We start from the raw sequence: 14818 nt of genomic DNA, 5'->3' as shown, positions 1-14818 counted from the left end.
CACACAGGGCGTCAAGACACGTCTGTCATATGTGTTGGGATTCGTGGGGGATGCTATTGAACCAAATTGTGCACTGGTATGGACTCCATTCGCATTAATTAACGTGACTAATGGTATTTATTTTTTGCGGAAAGCCAACAGTACCATGTGCGAATAAAGACGGATATCCAAACCTTCGGCTGTAAGACATTGCAACTTTTTGAAAATAACCCCCATCAAACGTGCATCGTCGCCGAGTATCACTACTTGACTGTATTCGTCAATCAACCCGTGTACCACCTTCCAATGCTAAAATGTTTTTCCTTTATTCATGGTCAATCATTCCTGTATCCTCTCGGAGACGGATTTTCCGCATCACATACCAATTGAATTGTCAAAAACCATGTGTAACCCCCATATCCAGTCATCGTTCTTATTAAAGAGGAAAGAGGAAGTATGCATCTTTTACTGTACAAAGGGCGGAAACTAAAAGATATAAAAGAAAGAAAAAAAGGTTCAAAGAAAATAGAGAGAGAAAAGAAAGACGGAAAAAGAAAGAATATTTCAAGTAGAATTATTGTTGCAATTGTTGCTGGTAAGCAGCTTCCTGACCTTCCAACACAGGTCCAGTCAGGGGAGTACCAAGATATTGAGAACCATCCACGTTATCGACATTATGGAAATCTAAAATTTCGGAATACATCATCACTGTAAATCCGCGTGATTAGTTTCATGTTTTCTGTTTCGGCTCTTATTTTGGGTCCCATCGATCATTTTACCTTTCCATGTATCCACGGGCAAATCAGCTTCGTTGAAGGACCAATCGAACTTTTCAACTGCAGCAGGCTCGTCCGAAGGATCGTGATAAGGAGCGAGGTAAGGGTGTGCAAGTGCTTCTTCGGCAGTGATACGTTTGCGAGGATCAAAGGTCAACATCTTTTCCAACAAGTCTATCGCTTGGAGATCCTGACCAGCGAATCGCTGGCTGAATGGAATAGGTTCTCGCTTTGGCAGATTCTTCACGAAGCGAAGCGTCTAATCATCAGGAGTCAGTCAAACGTTAGGCAACGCACTCAATTGTGTGAATCAATCATGAAATTGTGCTTACGTTTTCGCTGCAAATGGTGGCCACAACATCGTCAGGGGGAGTACCCAATAATTCAGTGATGATCGAGAATTGATGGACGTCTGAAAAAAAAAACGCGTTAATTTTTTTAATTTCTGATGAATGATGAAACGAAACGCGCAACAGAATACTTACGATCTTTTCCGGGGAAAAGAGGCTTGCCCTCAAGCATTTCAGCAAAGATACAACCAGCACTCCAAATATCAACTAAGAATAAACATCATGGTGTCAGGTTCGATTTCCAAACTGACAACGAAGAACCATGCTTCTACTTTTATAGGCATACTTACCAGCCACGTCGTATTTTTGCCAAGTCAACATAATTTCGGGAGCACGGTAGTATCTGGTAGACACGTAACCAGTCATTTGAGGATCCTGGATACGAGCCAAACCGAAATCGCAAATCTTCAAGTCACAGTTTTCGTTGATCAAGATATTGCTAGGTTTCTGCGGGGAAGAAAGGAAAAAAAAAAGAGGACGTGACACGGTTACACAAATGTGGAAAACTTTCATCAACGTTGTCGCATGGAAATTTACCAAGTCACGATGGATAACGCCGGCGGAGTGAACGTACTTGAGGCCTCTCTATTCGCGTCAACAAGTCGGTCAGTTGAACCATTGCGTGTACAAAATGACATCATTTTCAGGATACGAACGAGAATCTGATATAAAAAGTACTGAATGAACTGCTTTTCCAAAGGTCGTGATTGCAAGAGACGGTGAAGATCGGTGCCGAGAAGTTCAGTGACGAAATAGCTAGGAATGGGGGATTTTTTCCCAGTATGAGAACAGTGACCTTTCCTAATGATGAACCTTTTGCCTCTACAAGACAATACACTTACATATCCTCCAATGGAGAAATAAAGATATCACTCAAACTGATGATCTACAAAATACAGAGAAAAAAAAAAGGATGTCTGTCAGGCCATGCACGGTTTGGGAGTCACTGATTGTCATGTGTTACGTTTTCGTGTTTCAATGCTTTCAATAACTTGAGTTCACGGTATGTACGTTTAGCCAACACAGGTGCGGAAAATGGCTTCATGATCTTCTTGATAGCCACGTTCATACCCGTCAACTGATCTTTTGCAGAGCTATATTTCATACACAGTACCCCAATGTCAGTTTTTCCTCCATTCCCACCGTTCCTTTACGCATGCGTTTTTTGCAACATACCAAACAAGACCGAAAGCACCCATACCAACGGGCTGCAAATCGACATATCTATTCAAAAATAGCAGACCCCGTGAGAAACTTTTATTGACCAAAGTATCCACTGTATGCGTTTACCTTGTGGTGACTTCAAAAACGGTACCGAAAATAGAAAGCTTCACGAATTCGGCCATTATGTTGTTGCTAGTGATTTACCAAGGGAAGCGATTGAGTTTAGAAAAATGAATGTGAGCTGACGATCAGCAAAGCAATGAGTCAACTCACCAGCAAAAGGATGAATGCGGAAAGGAAAAGGGAAATAAGAGAAAAAGGAAACAAGAAGCGGTCAAAAAAAATAACAGCAAGTTGACCGAAGTGGTGGGTTGATCGGCTTTTCCGCAATGTGTTAGGGGCCCAGAACCTTCATTTATGGAAAATGATGTCATTTTCTTACTATTTTCAGCGTTTTAAACCTGCTTAATATTTTTCCTGGCCTCTTTTATTCGTTGATTCGTCCCTCTGCGACTCGAGTGATGAAGCGAAACAGGCCAATTAAAGCGGAGGCTGAGTCATGAAACAAAGAAATAGCATCTCTTGTGTGCCTGAGCTCACTGCATGCCTTCGTTCTTCTGCCCCACCGGAAGCTCTGTTGTTCATCCAGCATGCAACTGGCGGGCGACACCGTCTTCCCGAAGTGAGCTAAACAGATGCACTGGGGAACACAAAACTGACATCAAGATGCCTTTTAAGGAAATCTAGACGACATGAGATGTTTTTTTTCGAAATTGCTGATACGACCCGTCAACTGTATGAAAACGGCAGGTGCGCAAAAACGTCTTGCGATTATCATTCTCAGCCCCAGGTTCCACTTACATGATATGATCCTGCTATGTATCGTTTATTACTTTTGAAACGTCATACCACGACAATCCTTGACCGAATCAACGCCTACGCGGTCTGATGTGTACTTTAACATGGCGCCATGTTGCCAGATAATACACTTTTCCGCTACCGAATAATATAGAAGTTATGATCAACATCCATGTCTGTGTTCCAAATCAAAGATACACACGTCATTCTGTTCTACAAAGATTTGTCGCAGTTCATTTATTACTTCCTTGGCTACGGCCAGGCCCTTCTCAATATCAGAATAAATTCGATCATCCAAAACATATTCAGCCAAGCTAGGCACTCCGTTTTGTATTAACGGTGTGCTCCGTAAGGCATAGGATCCACGAGGAAACTCGATCTGTCTGTGTCTGATTTAAAAAGGCGAAAGCAGAAAAAACCAGATCATTGTCAACCCGCCACTTTCGTCCCACCGTTTTTCAAACTCCCAGAAACAAAACAAATTGAAAATTCAAAATCGAGCATTCACAAATGTCATTTGTCAGTTTGGACGCGAGAAAAGATATTTTTCTTTTGGTCATGTTGTGTGTTGCAATATCTGTACGATAAACAACTCAGGGTGACTGAGCACGGCCAAAATACACTCGTGGTCTATCGATTAAGAGTTCAACTCGTGTGGCGTTTATGAGCTCATTCTTGCATCGTCTGAAAAAGCGAACACGTACTCCGTTGTTTCATGAAGAACAGACTCCTCCCCAAAGACAATAACAACTCTTCCCATTTCAAATATCATAACAAGGTCTGTCTATAATACGTCCCGAAATATTAAAACGCGTCTTAATGCAGAATTCCTTGCCGCATACCCCCCCCCCCACAACAGATTGATGAAGCAGAATATTATATGCGCAACCAAAAGACGGGTTTATCAGACGCAACGCTTGTATTGCATAGGTACTGTACCGTTTTCAATGCATTCCTTTTTTAATGCTCCACCTTATAAGGAGCAGTAAAGTTGCTGCAAGTTAAGATAAGCCCGGAGTGAATCATACAAGCTTGTTTATGCAAACCGATCTGTTGCTTTTCATGGGTTTTCTGTCTTCCCAAATTCTAAATTTCTGCTGTCTTGAGCAAGACGCGCTGATTGATTTCTTTCTTTCTCCCATTTCAGCGAATAATGAGGTTCGATTGCGCAGAATATTGTCCCAACTCAATCCACTTGGCGCGTTCAACGCTATACTACTGTCCATCGCCTACTGTGAAAAGTCTCCTGCATCAGTACGTACTTTTGCTCCTTTAACGAATGCACTGATTTAGCAGAAAAGAAAAGGACATGGAGTCTCATCTGTAGGAGTTCTCTGAGGGACTCTAGATACTCTGTAAAACGGTAGAGCTTAGCTTCTTTATTGAGGATATTGCTAACAGAGCTCCTTTGATGTTGCTCGTAAAGAGTATGATAGGCTTGATGAGCCTGTACCTACAAAAGATATGATATCGCTGCAAAATGATTGTGGTTATGATGAAATAGAAATGAGCGGCTAATCGATCGTACCTCAATTTACAGAGATTCCCTGTTCATTTTATTGATTTGAATTCTGCAATGTTTGTTACCATTGCAATGCCGTCTTTCTTCTGTTATACCCTCTAGCAAAGGCTTCCAATGAGATTTCACGTCACGTTACCATATAGTTTAAAACTTTCATTTATGCATGGTTGTATGTGAGATGAGTTGTACTCAAGCTTAAAGTGGAAGCTCAGGGATAGAGAAAAAAAAACCTGGACTGGTCATCCCTGAAATATATGAGATGGCATTACGGTATTGGCCAATTTCATTATTACTTGACGGTTCAGCCATATCGAAATATTGAACTATCAAAATCGCTTGAAATCACCGGACTCAATTTTCGCCTTGAACCCACGATGACTCGAAGTTTGATTAATTTCTAGTGAATTGCAGAAATGGGTACGGACAATTTTTTCATGTGTTTTTATAGTCATATGTATTTTGTTTATATATTCATTGCAATTTGTTTCTATATGCCTATCATAAAATGAAAATAAAATGGAAACCTTAAAGGGAATTTTACAGAGCAAAAACCGCCAAGCATAAATAACATAGTTGACATGATGAAAACAAAAATATTTACATCGTCGATGGTTCCCGTGAACGAAGAAATAGGTCGCTATCGATAGGATGACGGATGTAAATTGACAACGAGATGCATAAATTCATGATGTGCTTGCTAAAAGAGTAGGTAAGCAAGATATAATGAATATTCACATGAGAAGAATCTACCGACTTGCAACTTACAGCGAAATGGGAATCCAGCCATTTATACACAAAGCATCCATAGATCCGCACGAGTAAAGGTTTGGAACAGATAGGACATGATCGATAAGAAAAGTGGCCTTGTTTCTTATTCTCAATCTTCTTCGTTGAGCGAGATGATGACGGTGACGACGATGTATGGTTTTTGCTCTGTGACATAGCTTGCTTTCCAATAGGTTGCATATAGGGTATAAACAAAAATAAGAGAAACCCGACCATATTTATAGCTTGTAGTGTCATTAGAATGTAAGGAGAAATAGAAAATTGCGCGGGCAACTACAAGAATTTTGGCGGGCTGTTGCCTTTGAAGGGATTTTTTTAATGATGGCAAGTATCCGATATATTTAAGGGGGGAAACTTGGGTTGCTTAAAACAAAGTAGATTATATAAAAAGAAAAAGGGAGCAAAATCATCCAGAGAATGATGGCATCAACGAGATGTATACTACGAATACTGTAAAGAGTGTGCTTTTTTTCTTTGGAGATGGTCCTCTCCTAAGATTTGCACGTTCACTATCCTTGGTAAGGGAAGAAGGGGACTCATGTACATATGAATCCCTTCCATCCCTGATGACTGAACGAGAAAATGCAAGAAAAAAGAAAAAAGCAAGCTTAGATATTAGCAAGTCCATTTTTTCCTTGTCGAAGGTTATAGAAATATCCCTCAGTACATTTCCACTCTTCCATCTGTTTTACCTCGTATGCGTTGTTTTGGCAGCCGGAAAAAGTCCAAGAAGAAGCAACTGCAAGAACAAATTGCTCAGCTTCACCAAGAATACAATGAATTGAAACTCAAGGTAAAAAGAGAAAAAAAAAAGAAAAACTTTCTCAGGTATGTCATTTAGCTCATCATCCTATACTAACCAAACGTTTCCATTAGAATAATGAATATATCGAGGAAATTGCTCGCCAGAAATCCGAAATCAAAGCCATACAAACTTCATTAATTTCGTCTCCCCCAGCAACAAGCGATGTTACCCACTTGGAGGATAAGCTACGGGAAACCAACCATCGCATTCAAGCCAAGGATCAAGAGATTGACAAGTTGCAAAATGACTGGAAGAGCCGAACAGTAAATCAATCTGAAACGATCCATCAGCTACTAAAGGAAAAGGACCAGTTGCTATGCGATAAGGAGAACCAAGCGACAGCACTTCAACAGCAATGGGAAGCTAAATGCACTGCCATCATAAAAGCAGCAAAAGAAAAAGCAGTTCAAGAACTCCAAACATGGCGTCAACAGGTGAACACATCTTGCATCTGAAACTTTCCAACGAGAATCATGAACTAACATAGATCCCTCTACCCTTGATAACGTTGTCCGTGGGAATCTGGTGTCATTTTTCTATAGAACGATGAGACCCAAAATCGAGTACATGAAAAAGATAAAGAAATAGAAATACTACGAAATCAACTGAACCAGCCGGTCATTGAGTTTGAAGACGAGGAGTTGGACAAAGAAACGGCGTCCATGGTCAACGAGGATCTGCAATCAAATCCGGATAAGGTGATTCTTTGCAATCAAATACAAGATATGCAACGCCAATTAGAGGTAATAAAAAAAAGGAGTTGACGCCAACTGCTTCATGGTCTGATATATGTCCTGCCGTAGGCGGCCACGGAATCTCTGGATATGATGGTTTCAACACATCAAACGGAATTAGCTGCCAAAGAAAAGGCACTTTTAGAATGTCAGCAAACTATCAACCATGTTCAAACCGAAAATAATCGAGCCATGGAAACCCTTGAGAAAAAGTTTGAGTGCAACGTTCAGGATCATGAACAACGATTCAGAACCGAATTGAATGCTCTCACGCAGGCAATTCAGCGAGCAGAGAAGCAAGCCAAGTCCAAGGTGCATGATGATGTCGAAAAATTACTTTGGGAGTTTGAGCAGACCGAGCATGATGATCGACGTACATTTAGCAATCCATGCACACCGTCCGTCAGTATCACCCAACGCGAAGTGTCACCACAACCTTCTAAAAGCTCAACGTTGGCTCTGAGTCCTGCTGTGTTCCGATCCACCTCCAGCAATCTGCTCAAATGGTCCGCTCTGCAACAGCAGAATAAAGTGGCCGAAGTAATCCCTAAAGACCCGAAAGAGATCCACGTTTATATTTCGAGTGTGACAGGCAATGCCGCCATTCGTCGCGACCAAGAAGCCATGCAGACAAGTTTGACGAAACTAAATATTCCCTTCCGCACCATGGACGTTGCCCAAAGCGACTCAGCCCTCCAACACATGCGTCGTCAATGTAAAGGCAATAAGCAACTGCCCTTGTTATTCGTTGGTGGTCATTATTGCGGGGTATTTATCGTTCGACATGCTCACATAAACTACGATGTTCCATTTCTGACTTGTTTTATTGCAGCAATTGAAGGACCTAGATACAGCCATTCAAATGGGCACGACCTTTGATTTACTACAGCCCCGTTCCTCCACCTCTTTGCAGCCAACCCCCGAATTATCGTATTCATCTTCTTTCTGTTCTCCAGCTCGACCCAACAACGCACCTTCAAAAACGGTCTCCAAACACTGGAACGAGGATGATGAGGCCTTGCTTAAAGAAGTTGAAAAAGAGCTCAACTCGTGGGACTTGTCAAAGATCGATGTTGTAACTTTAATATGACCTAAATGAATTCATCAGCCTAATTTACGATAACCTATCCAATCTTTTTTTTCTCTGTTGTATGGTCACGCACAGAGTATCTCCTATCCTTGATCGGATCCTTGGAATGCTTGAAAGATAGGGGAATTCAAACTTTACTCGTAAACCAGGCCTACTAGCCATTACAAATAGTTTCTTAAACAGCACAAAAATGCCTGGTTTCAAAGAACGGTAAATCACTACCCGTCCCTATACAATAAGCATAATCTTATCGGGGCAAATCATCGTCAACTTGCAAAATCAAAATGACAGGCAGTGGGAGGATCGAGTCCAAGATATCAATAAGCTTTGGCATCCGCTCCTAAAAGGGGAGCCGAAGCTGGACCTCCCGCTCTCTGCCCGGCACGTGAAAAACCGTGCTCGTCATGTATCAAACCTGAGAACCCTGAAATCATTTGCATAAGGATCATCTCACGAATTAAAGTGTTGATAAAAAAAGCAAGAATGCTCTCCCAGATCGAACCAGCATGATGTTTTTCTGTCATTAGCAGCAGCACTTATCACGCCATAAGCTGTCCGGATATAATACGACCAAACTAGCAGAATCTAACCTTTCTTAATTATGCTCATACTTGAGGAATTCATGGCAAAATTTCACCACCTCCACAATTAATTTTCCATATTTCCAATCCTTGGCCTGTCGTAATACTTTGAACATGGGTAGGCATGATGCATCAACTACCATTGACCAGTCGCTTCCACAATCCCACAGGGTCATTTACGCATTGAATTTACACAGGGTTGCATCTCACAATGATTTCTTTATTGACGCCAGAAAGACCGTAACGTAACAACCTGGTTAAAATCGATTGCAGTGACTTTTTTTTCGTTGTGTTGGTTGCTTTGGAAATGAACTGTACATCTGCCTCCTACATTTAAGCAGTCTTCTTTTGGAAGCGGAATCTTGGTGGAGGAGCACGGTTGCGACGATCGACAACGGAACGAACGCGAACAACTCTGGCGTGAATGGCGCAAGAGACGCAGTAGTGAAGCTTCACGTACAACTTGGGGATGGCGTATTCTATCCAAGGCAAAAAATAAAAAGTAAAAGAGAATACAGGTTAACGACAGGAACAGGATAAATGACAGTTTTTGTCACTGATGCCTACCCTCGTAGATGGAAGCTTCCTGCAAATCACGGACGGCAGCGGCTTCGACCATGTTACGGATGGTGAAACGCTTGATAGCCTTATCCTTGGGCACACAACGGTAACAGTTGATGCAACGAACAAACTTGTTGTGACCACGGCCGTGCTTGTTGCGTCCGTTATTTCTTCTCTTGCAAGTCTATGCACCCAATTCAAAACAAAAAGTAAACAAAATGAGTACAAGGGCTCTTCTCGTTTTTCATTTGGGGTCAACGCAAAGGGCAGTTCTCCGTATCGAGCTATTCATCATTTTTTTGTTGATGCATCGACAGCCCATCTGCGAATACGGTTCATGGACGGGGGTTGGAGAGCGGATGCAAAAATGAATTCAAGCTTCGATGGTGGAGGAAGAGATAATGGTGGATTATTGAATAGATGGCTTCGATACTTTACCATGATGGATGGATGTCCTGCGTAAAAGTATGAAGGGAGGGATTTTTACGCTTGCCTCCAGCATCCTCATCTTGAGCGTTGCGGCCAAAGGATCCACGACCCGGCAAGAGCTGTGACTGCTAATTTTCATCGAATCGAAAGAGTTCAAAAAAAAGGAAACGCCAACACATAGTACGGTTGCCCATAACAAAATACGTTATGCCAGAATTTTTGTCTATCTATTGTATGGATAAAACTTTTTTCTTTCTTTAAACTAGTAGGGTTATTGTTGACACGGTTGATTTAGTCCAAATTTTCTTGGGGAAGGAACACATCGGCTTCTTGACTACTGGCGGCCGGATCGGCTCGTTGGGATTTATAAAAATCTTGCACCCCAAGAGGTCGAAGTTCGACTTTCTGTGAAGCAAATAATACCAGTAGGCAAGTTCATTAGGCAACATGTCAACAATAGTTGGTGGCCCCACAACCTATTTACTTACCGAGCCCCTCAAATTTTCCAAATCTTCGCTCGCTTTACTGCCTTTGGATAACTGCCCTGAAGAGCGAATGTATTCGCGGATAGGCACCATAGCTGCGTTGCGGCAAAGTTCTTTTAGATCGCTACCAGAGCATCCAGCGGTCCGTTGAACAAGTTCACGCATATCAAAGTCGGGAGCGAGTTGTGTATCTTTAAGAAGCTAAAGAATGCATCTTGCATCAATTTACGGTTCTCCAGAATAGTAAGAGCGGCAATCAGACTGATAGACTTACAATTTCCAAAATTGCTCTTCTTTGAGACGCGCTGGGTAGTTTCACAGCATATCGTTTTGGCATTCTCCGTAAAATAGCGGTATCGATATCGTGAGGTCGATTAGTGGCCCCCAAGAGAACAATGCGTGGATTTTTATGCGTAGCCAACCCATCCCATAGTGTCATGAAGCCGGTTTTGATCATGTTGGTGGCATCATGATCCGAATCTCGACGCTCGCGAAACAATGCATCAATTTCGTCAATGAAAATGATACATGGCTCCACCTTCTTTGCCAGAGAAAATACCGCATCGACCAATTTATTCGATTCACCGTAATACTTGTCGGTCAAAGACGAGATACGCAGGTTGATAAACGTCGCTCCGCTCTCTTTGGCTAAAGCTTTTGCCAGCATGGTTTTGCCGCAGCCAGGAGGACCATATAAAAGTACGCCACCAGGTGCACCCAGCAGATCAGACGATTCAGCGTAAAGTTCAGGGTAACACAGTGGGTAGATCACGGCCTCTCTCAGGTCCTCAGCAATGTCATCCAGCCCACCAATTTCTAACCATTCAAGCAACATGTTAAGGGATGACCTTCCAGATGCCAAGTCATCATCACGCAAAAATGGATCGCAACAAGTGCTTACCACTAAAAGATACTGAGATATCATCGCTGTGAATGATTTCGCCTGCAATAATTCGTTCATGTGGTGTGAGTCGTAAGTGGGAAAGCTACGATTCGGCAATCCAATGATATATGTTACTGATGAATGTAATTCAGACAAGCTGACATTTTCACTTACGCCTAATTTTCCCAATGCTTTGATCCCCTTGCTTTTTGCGTCTTTTCTAGCAGGGTCTTGAGGCATGATCAACCAGTGGACCAAGAGGATACCGGTGACTTGAACGGCCGTATAGAATAGTACTACAAGTTTTCAACGATGAGCTTTTTCCAAACATCAAAGTCTACTAGTCATTCTTTGCATCGCTTTGAAACCTTCGCCAATGTACTTCTTATTGGATGGTCTTCTGAAGAAATCGACAACGGCATCCATCATGCAGTAAAAAGAAGATCTGGTAGATTGGGCAAAAGTTATCAAAAAAAAAAAAAAAAAAAAAAGAGACAAGCTCAAAGCATGAAGATGAAATTTGGGGGGAAATCGCAAATTCACGTGATTGGTGATAAAGAGTCAGTGCTCAAAAAGTTCTTCCACAAAGCATAAATATGACAGAACCTTTGCAGCATGCTAAAAAACAATTACCGTGACCCACGACATCCGTACACGTCTTTACTGATACCTCGTCCGTCATTATCAATAACTATTTCCCTGTTACCATTACTCAACGTCGCTGTAATTTTTTGTTGGATAAACGACGACCCACACACAATTCTCCGCTACAATATCTTGCCCATCATAGTTTGTATTAGCAAACGTGTATTTTGCTCGATGAGATGCACTGTACTTGGTGATACTATTATAATGCTAATGATATCAAGCGCATCAATTGCCTTAAAAGTCATGGGTCACTTGGAAGAGTTGAGCAGCAAGAGTCCACCGTGCGTAAGCTGCGGCCTAATTTGGAAAGTGGCAAAATCAGTGACCAAATAAATTGTCTCATGCTGATCTCTCGATCGATGTGAGTACGCCAAACTAGCCAATAAATAAAAAGCCGCAATAGTCGAGTCGTTTTGTTTCCATTGAATTCTCGGTTTTTCCTTTTACGATCATTGGACCTCATGGCATCCACCCATGCCCATGCCGTCAATGACGCTGTGCCGGCTAACAACTGGGAAGATCCCGGTTCCGCAACCGAACGCCCCACGATACACTTTACGTTCCCAGCTAAACCACCCGTTCTCAATAAAACTGCGGGTCAACACCAGACCTCTGAACCATGGATGGATTCGGACGAAGAGGAAGACCTCCTCACTTGCTGTATCCAGCTCCCGTCACGTTCTCGATATACTCGCCGCGATCCACACAAGCTCGAACAACCCAAGCGATTGGCGGAGATTCCATTCTTTATCGCCGCTTTTGGCAGCATTTATAGCACATTGATGTTGGTGAGAGCTCTAGGTAAACGTCACTTCTTCCATACGATTGTAACTCTGGTGCATGAAACGTATTGTCTCACATAACGTACCATGACAGCCGTAAGAGGATGGCTCGTAGATCATCGTCACTGGGATGGCACAGGTCACGATTTCGATAAAAGCCCCATGAAGAATATTCCTTTACTCGAACACGTATTCGTATCTCTCGGATTGTGTTGCGGTGTGGCAATCATCTTGTGCCTTATTGCGAGAACAAGGTTCAGATTTTATGGAGCTTCCTGTTGTTGTCAGTGGCTGGCTTACATACAAGGTAGATTCATCGTTGTATGGCGTATACAGGGATACCAAGATCTTGTTGTTCTCTTTAGCGATTCTCTGCGTGTCTTCAGTTTACCATTTTCATTGTCAAGTCAATAATGTTTCCAGCCTTTTCGCTTATTCTCGTGGTTTTTGGAGCTGCTTTGTCTCTAGCACTTTGGCGATGGTTGCAGGCGTAGGGTTTACCTTGGACTGGTTTCTGGATTACCCTTCATCCAGTCTGTCGGTTGTTCTTAAAGGCACCGTGCTCCCAACGACCATGGCTTGTGCGACGGTAGCCATAGGTGCTCTCGTCTACATGCGTCTAGAAAACTGGAGCTATAATGAAGCATTCATTTTTTGCTCCACCGCATTGACGACCATAGGTAAAAACTAGCCAATTTATGTACAATGAAGATTCTAATCCTGATGTGATAGGCTACGGGGATGTAGCTCCTGTAACGAAGAATGGACGTGTGTTTTTCATGATCTACGGCATTTTTGGTGTGAGTGTGGTCGCATATTTTCTGCTGTCTATTCGAGCGGTGATAGCGGGAACTTCGCCCAACATCATGACCGTCAAGCTGATGCGAGCCGAATCGCTTAGTGAATACACGCAAAAACAACGACAGAAATGGCTCCACCAGCAGCAAACGACACCTTTGCGAAGCAATGACGTCGATATCCGATGCGTCGAACGATCTCAAGATTCGCACCATTGTCGATCGTTGTCCAACATGTCCGCCTTTAGTAATTTTACGTTCAGTGGCATGCTTCGCGACAAAAGCCGGGAAGTATTGATCCAAGTCATGACACGATCAGGGGTAATTCGCATGTTCATCATCTTTACAGTGTCTTGGTTCGGTGGAGCGGCCATCTTTTGCTACTTGGAGGACCACTGGTCATACATGGACGCTCTCTATTTCGTGTTGACTACTCAACTCACGATCGGATTCGGTGATTTGGTCCCCGAAACGGCTGTAAGCGTTTGGGGAATGAAGCGAAAAAATGGGACGAAATTATTTTCTACTCACCTTTTTTCCATTAACTTGCATAGTTGGCTCAGGAATTCTGGTTTATCTATATCATTCTGGCCATTGCCATTGCAGCTTATTTCATAAGCCTATTTGGTGATCTTCTCACGGAGAAACTTCAACTGCAGGATGAGGATGACGATGATAATGAAGGAGATGGATCCAATGACGACCATGATCCGGAACTGGGTAACAATAAGCATTCTATCCCCAGTTATATTGAGCTAGCTCATGCATTGTCAAAAGATGAAAATAACGAAGCCGAATATCGCATGCAGCTGTGGACTTGGCATCAGCCCCTCCAGTTTTCGCGTCATCCCTCCATTGTATCACCTGCCACGCCATGCCTGTCCAGTTCGCCAGATGAAATCAAACCTCTCAGTGACTCTCCAAACGCATCAAGCCCACAGTTGGGAAATACCCCAGCATTGTCAGCGACGCATCCTCCTTCTACCTTGGCAACCAGGTCTTACAAACCGACGTCTATCATGAATCCCTTGCTACGTACTTCTTCTCAGCCCTCTTATGGAGCCTTGGCAAGTTCGCTGACTTGGTCTTTGCCGGAACGGGAAACGCAAAACAACCGATTTAAAGACCTGGTGTCTCTTTCCAATAGACCAGATCCCATTCAGGTGACAAAAGCGCTCCTATGTTGCCAGAGAAAAAAGTGGATCTGAATCGCATTTTTACATAGATTCAAACACATAAGCAATATCATGGTAACAGCGCTGTAAAGAATAATATGGTCAGCAAAGAACGGGCCAAAGAAACAATCCCAGTGTACTCGGCTCGATCGACCCATCATCTACATCACAAGTTGCCGCCAATTGCGGTCACTCATTGTTATCACAGTAAATAATAAAAAATGGTAATAACAATTGGTCAAGCACGTCAAACAAGGCCGTTCGGTGGTTATACTCTTTGAAGATGTTGATTTATAATGTTTATTATCTACCGAATTGATTCAATATTAGAGGAACATGATATACCACGGAACATGCTGCTCCTACCTATTCATCATAATAGCCTAGTAAAAAACGGGTAATATAGGTCGAGC

At 42.6% G+C, this 14818-nt stretch overlaps 5 protein-coding genes across 5 annotated transcripts; 2 read left to right on the top strand and 3 right to left on the bottom strand.

Annotated features, from left to right (window-relative positions):
* Positions 1-288: 288 nt before the first annotated feature.
* Positions 289-2636, bottom strand: BYT42DRAFT_581080 (mitogen-activated protein kinase HOG1). The gene is made up of 12 exons (XM_051569579.1): positions 2543-2636; positions 2396-2461; positions 2282-2329; positions 2070-2199; positions 1948-1991; positions 1762-1861; positions 1643-1690; positions 1396-1552; positions 1241-1312; positions 1088-1167; positions 759-1014; positions 289-687 (listed from the first exon to the last, which is right to left on the bottom strand). The coding sequence occupies exons 2-12, from the start codon at positions 2449-2451 to the stop codon at positions 554-556; spliced, it is 1125 nt and encodes a 374-aa protein (XP_051420675.1). The 5' UTR covers positions 2452-2461; positions 2543-2636; the 3' UTR covers positions 289-553.
* Positions 2637-6132: 3496 nt separating this feature from the next.
* BYT42DRAFT_616744 (uncharacterized protein) lies at positions 6133-8064 on the top strand (the record flags this gene model as incomplete). Its single annotated transcript, XM_051572108.1, has 5 exons — positions 6133-6228; positions 6312-6674; positions 6783-6983; positions 7044-7742; positions 7807-8064. The coding sequence occupies 5 exons, from the start codon at positions 6133-6135 to the stop codon at positions 8062-8064; spliced, it is 1617 nt and encodes a 538-aa protein (XP_051420674.1).
* A 914-nt stretch (positions 8065-8978) lies between these two features.
* BYT42DRAFT_581072 (ribosomal protein S26e) lies at positions 8979-9545 on the bottom strand (the record flags this gene model as incomplete). Its single annotated transcript, XM_051569578.1, has 3 exons — positions 8979-9124; positions 9213-9390; positions 9522-9545. 3 exons carry the CDS (start codon positions 9543-9545, stop codon positions 8979-8981), a joined length of 348 nt encoding a protein of 115 aa, XP_051420673.1.
* Positions 9546-9926: 381 nt separating this feature from the next.
* Positions 9927-11429, bottom strand: BYT42DRAFT_616742 (P-loop containing nucleoside triphosphate hydrolase protein; the record flags this gene model as incomplete). Its single annotated transcript, XM_051572107.1, has 6 exons — positions 9927-10040; positions 10124-10321; positions 10395-10936; positions 11022-11106; positions 11178-11299; positions 11372-11429. 6 exons carry the CDS (start codon positions 11427-11429, stop codon positions 9927-9929), a joined length of 1119 nt encoding a protein of 372 aa, XP_051420672.1.
* A 566-nt stretch (positions 11430-11995) lies between these two features.
* On the top strand, positions 11996-14658 carry BYT42DRAFT_581054 (uncharacterized protein). Its single transcript, XM_051569577.1, has 6 exons — positions 11996-12452; positions 12528-12740; positions 12799-13113; positions 13166-13707; positions 13785-13950; positions 14008-14658. The coding sequence occupies exons 1-6, from the start codon at positions 12113-12115 to the stop codon at positions 14436-14438; spliced, it is 2007 nt and encodes a 668-aa protein (XP_051420671.1). The 5' UTR covers positions 11996-12112; the 3' UTR covers positions 14439-14658.
* Positions 14659-14818: the final 160 nt, after the last annotated feature.

Source organism: Radiomyces spectabilis (assembly GCF_025331425.1).
Source record: "Radiomyces spectabilis strain NRRL 2753 chromosome Unknown BYT42scaffold_11, whole genome shotgun sequence".
In the NCBI taxonomy this organism is placed as follows: domain Eukaryota; kingdom Fungi; phylum Mucoromycota; class Mucoromycetes; order Mucorales; family Radiomycetaceae; genus Radiomyces; species Radiomyces spectabilis.
The sequence above is the reverse complement of the archived record's forward strand: the minus strand, read 5'-3'. Positions and strand labels throughout refer to the sequence as shown.

Bases quoted from the DNA above. Each gene is read 5' to 3' on its own strand.
- BYT42DRAFT_581080 (XM_051569579.1), bottom strand. From the start codon at position 2,451: ATGGCCGAATTCGTGAAGCTTTCTATTTTCGGTACCGTTTTTGAAGTC. The intron at 2,200-2,281 runs GTATGTTGCAAA...TATGAAATATAG, and splicing joins GGTGCTTTCGGTCTTGTTTG to CTCTGCAAAAGATCAGTTGA. The intron at 1,992-2,069 runs GTAACACATGAC...TGTATTTTGTAG, and splicing joins AAGCATTGAAACACGAAAAC to ATCATCAGTTTGAGTGATAT.
- BYT42DRAFT_581054 (XM_051569577.1), top strand. From the start codon at position 12,113: ATGGCATCCACCCATGCCCATGCCGTCAATGACGCTGTGCCGGCTAAC. The intron at 12,453-12,527 runs GTAAACGTCACT...GTACCATGACAG, and splicing joins GATGTTGGTGAGAGCTCTAG to CCGTAAGAGGATGGCTCGTA. The intron at 12,741-12,798 runs GTAGATTCATCG...TGTTCTCTTTAG, and splicing joins GTGGCTGGCTTACATACAAG to CGATTCTCTGCGTGTCTTCA.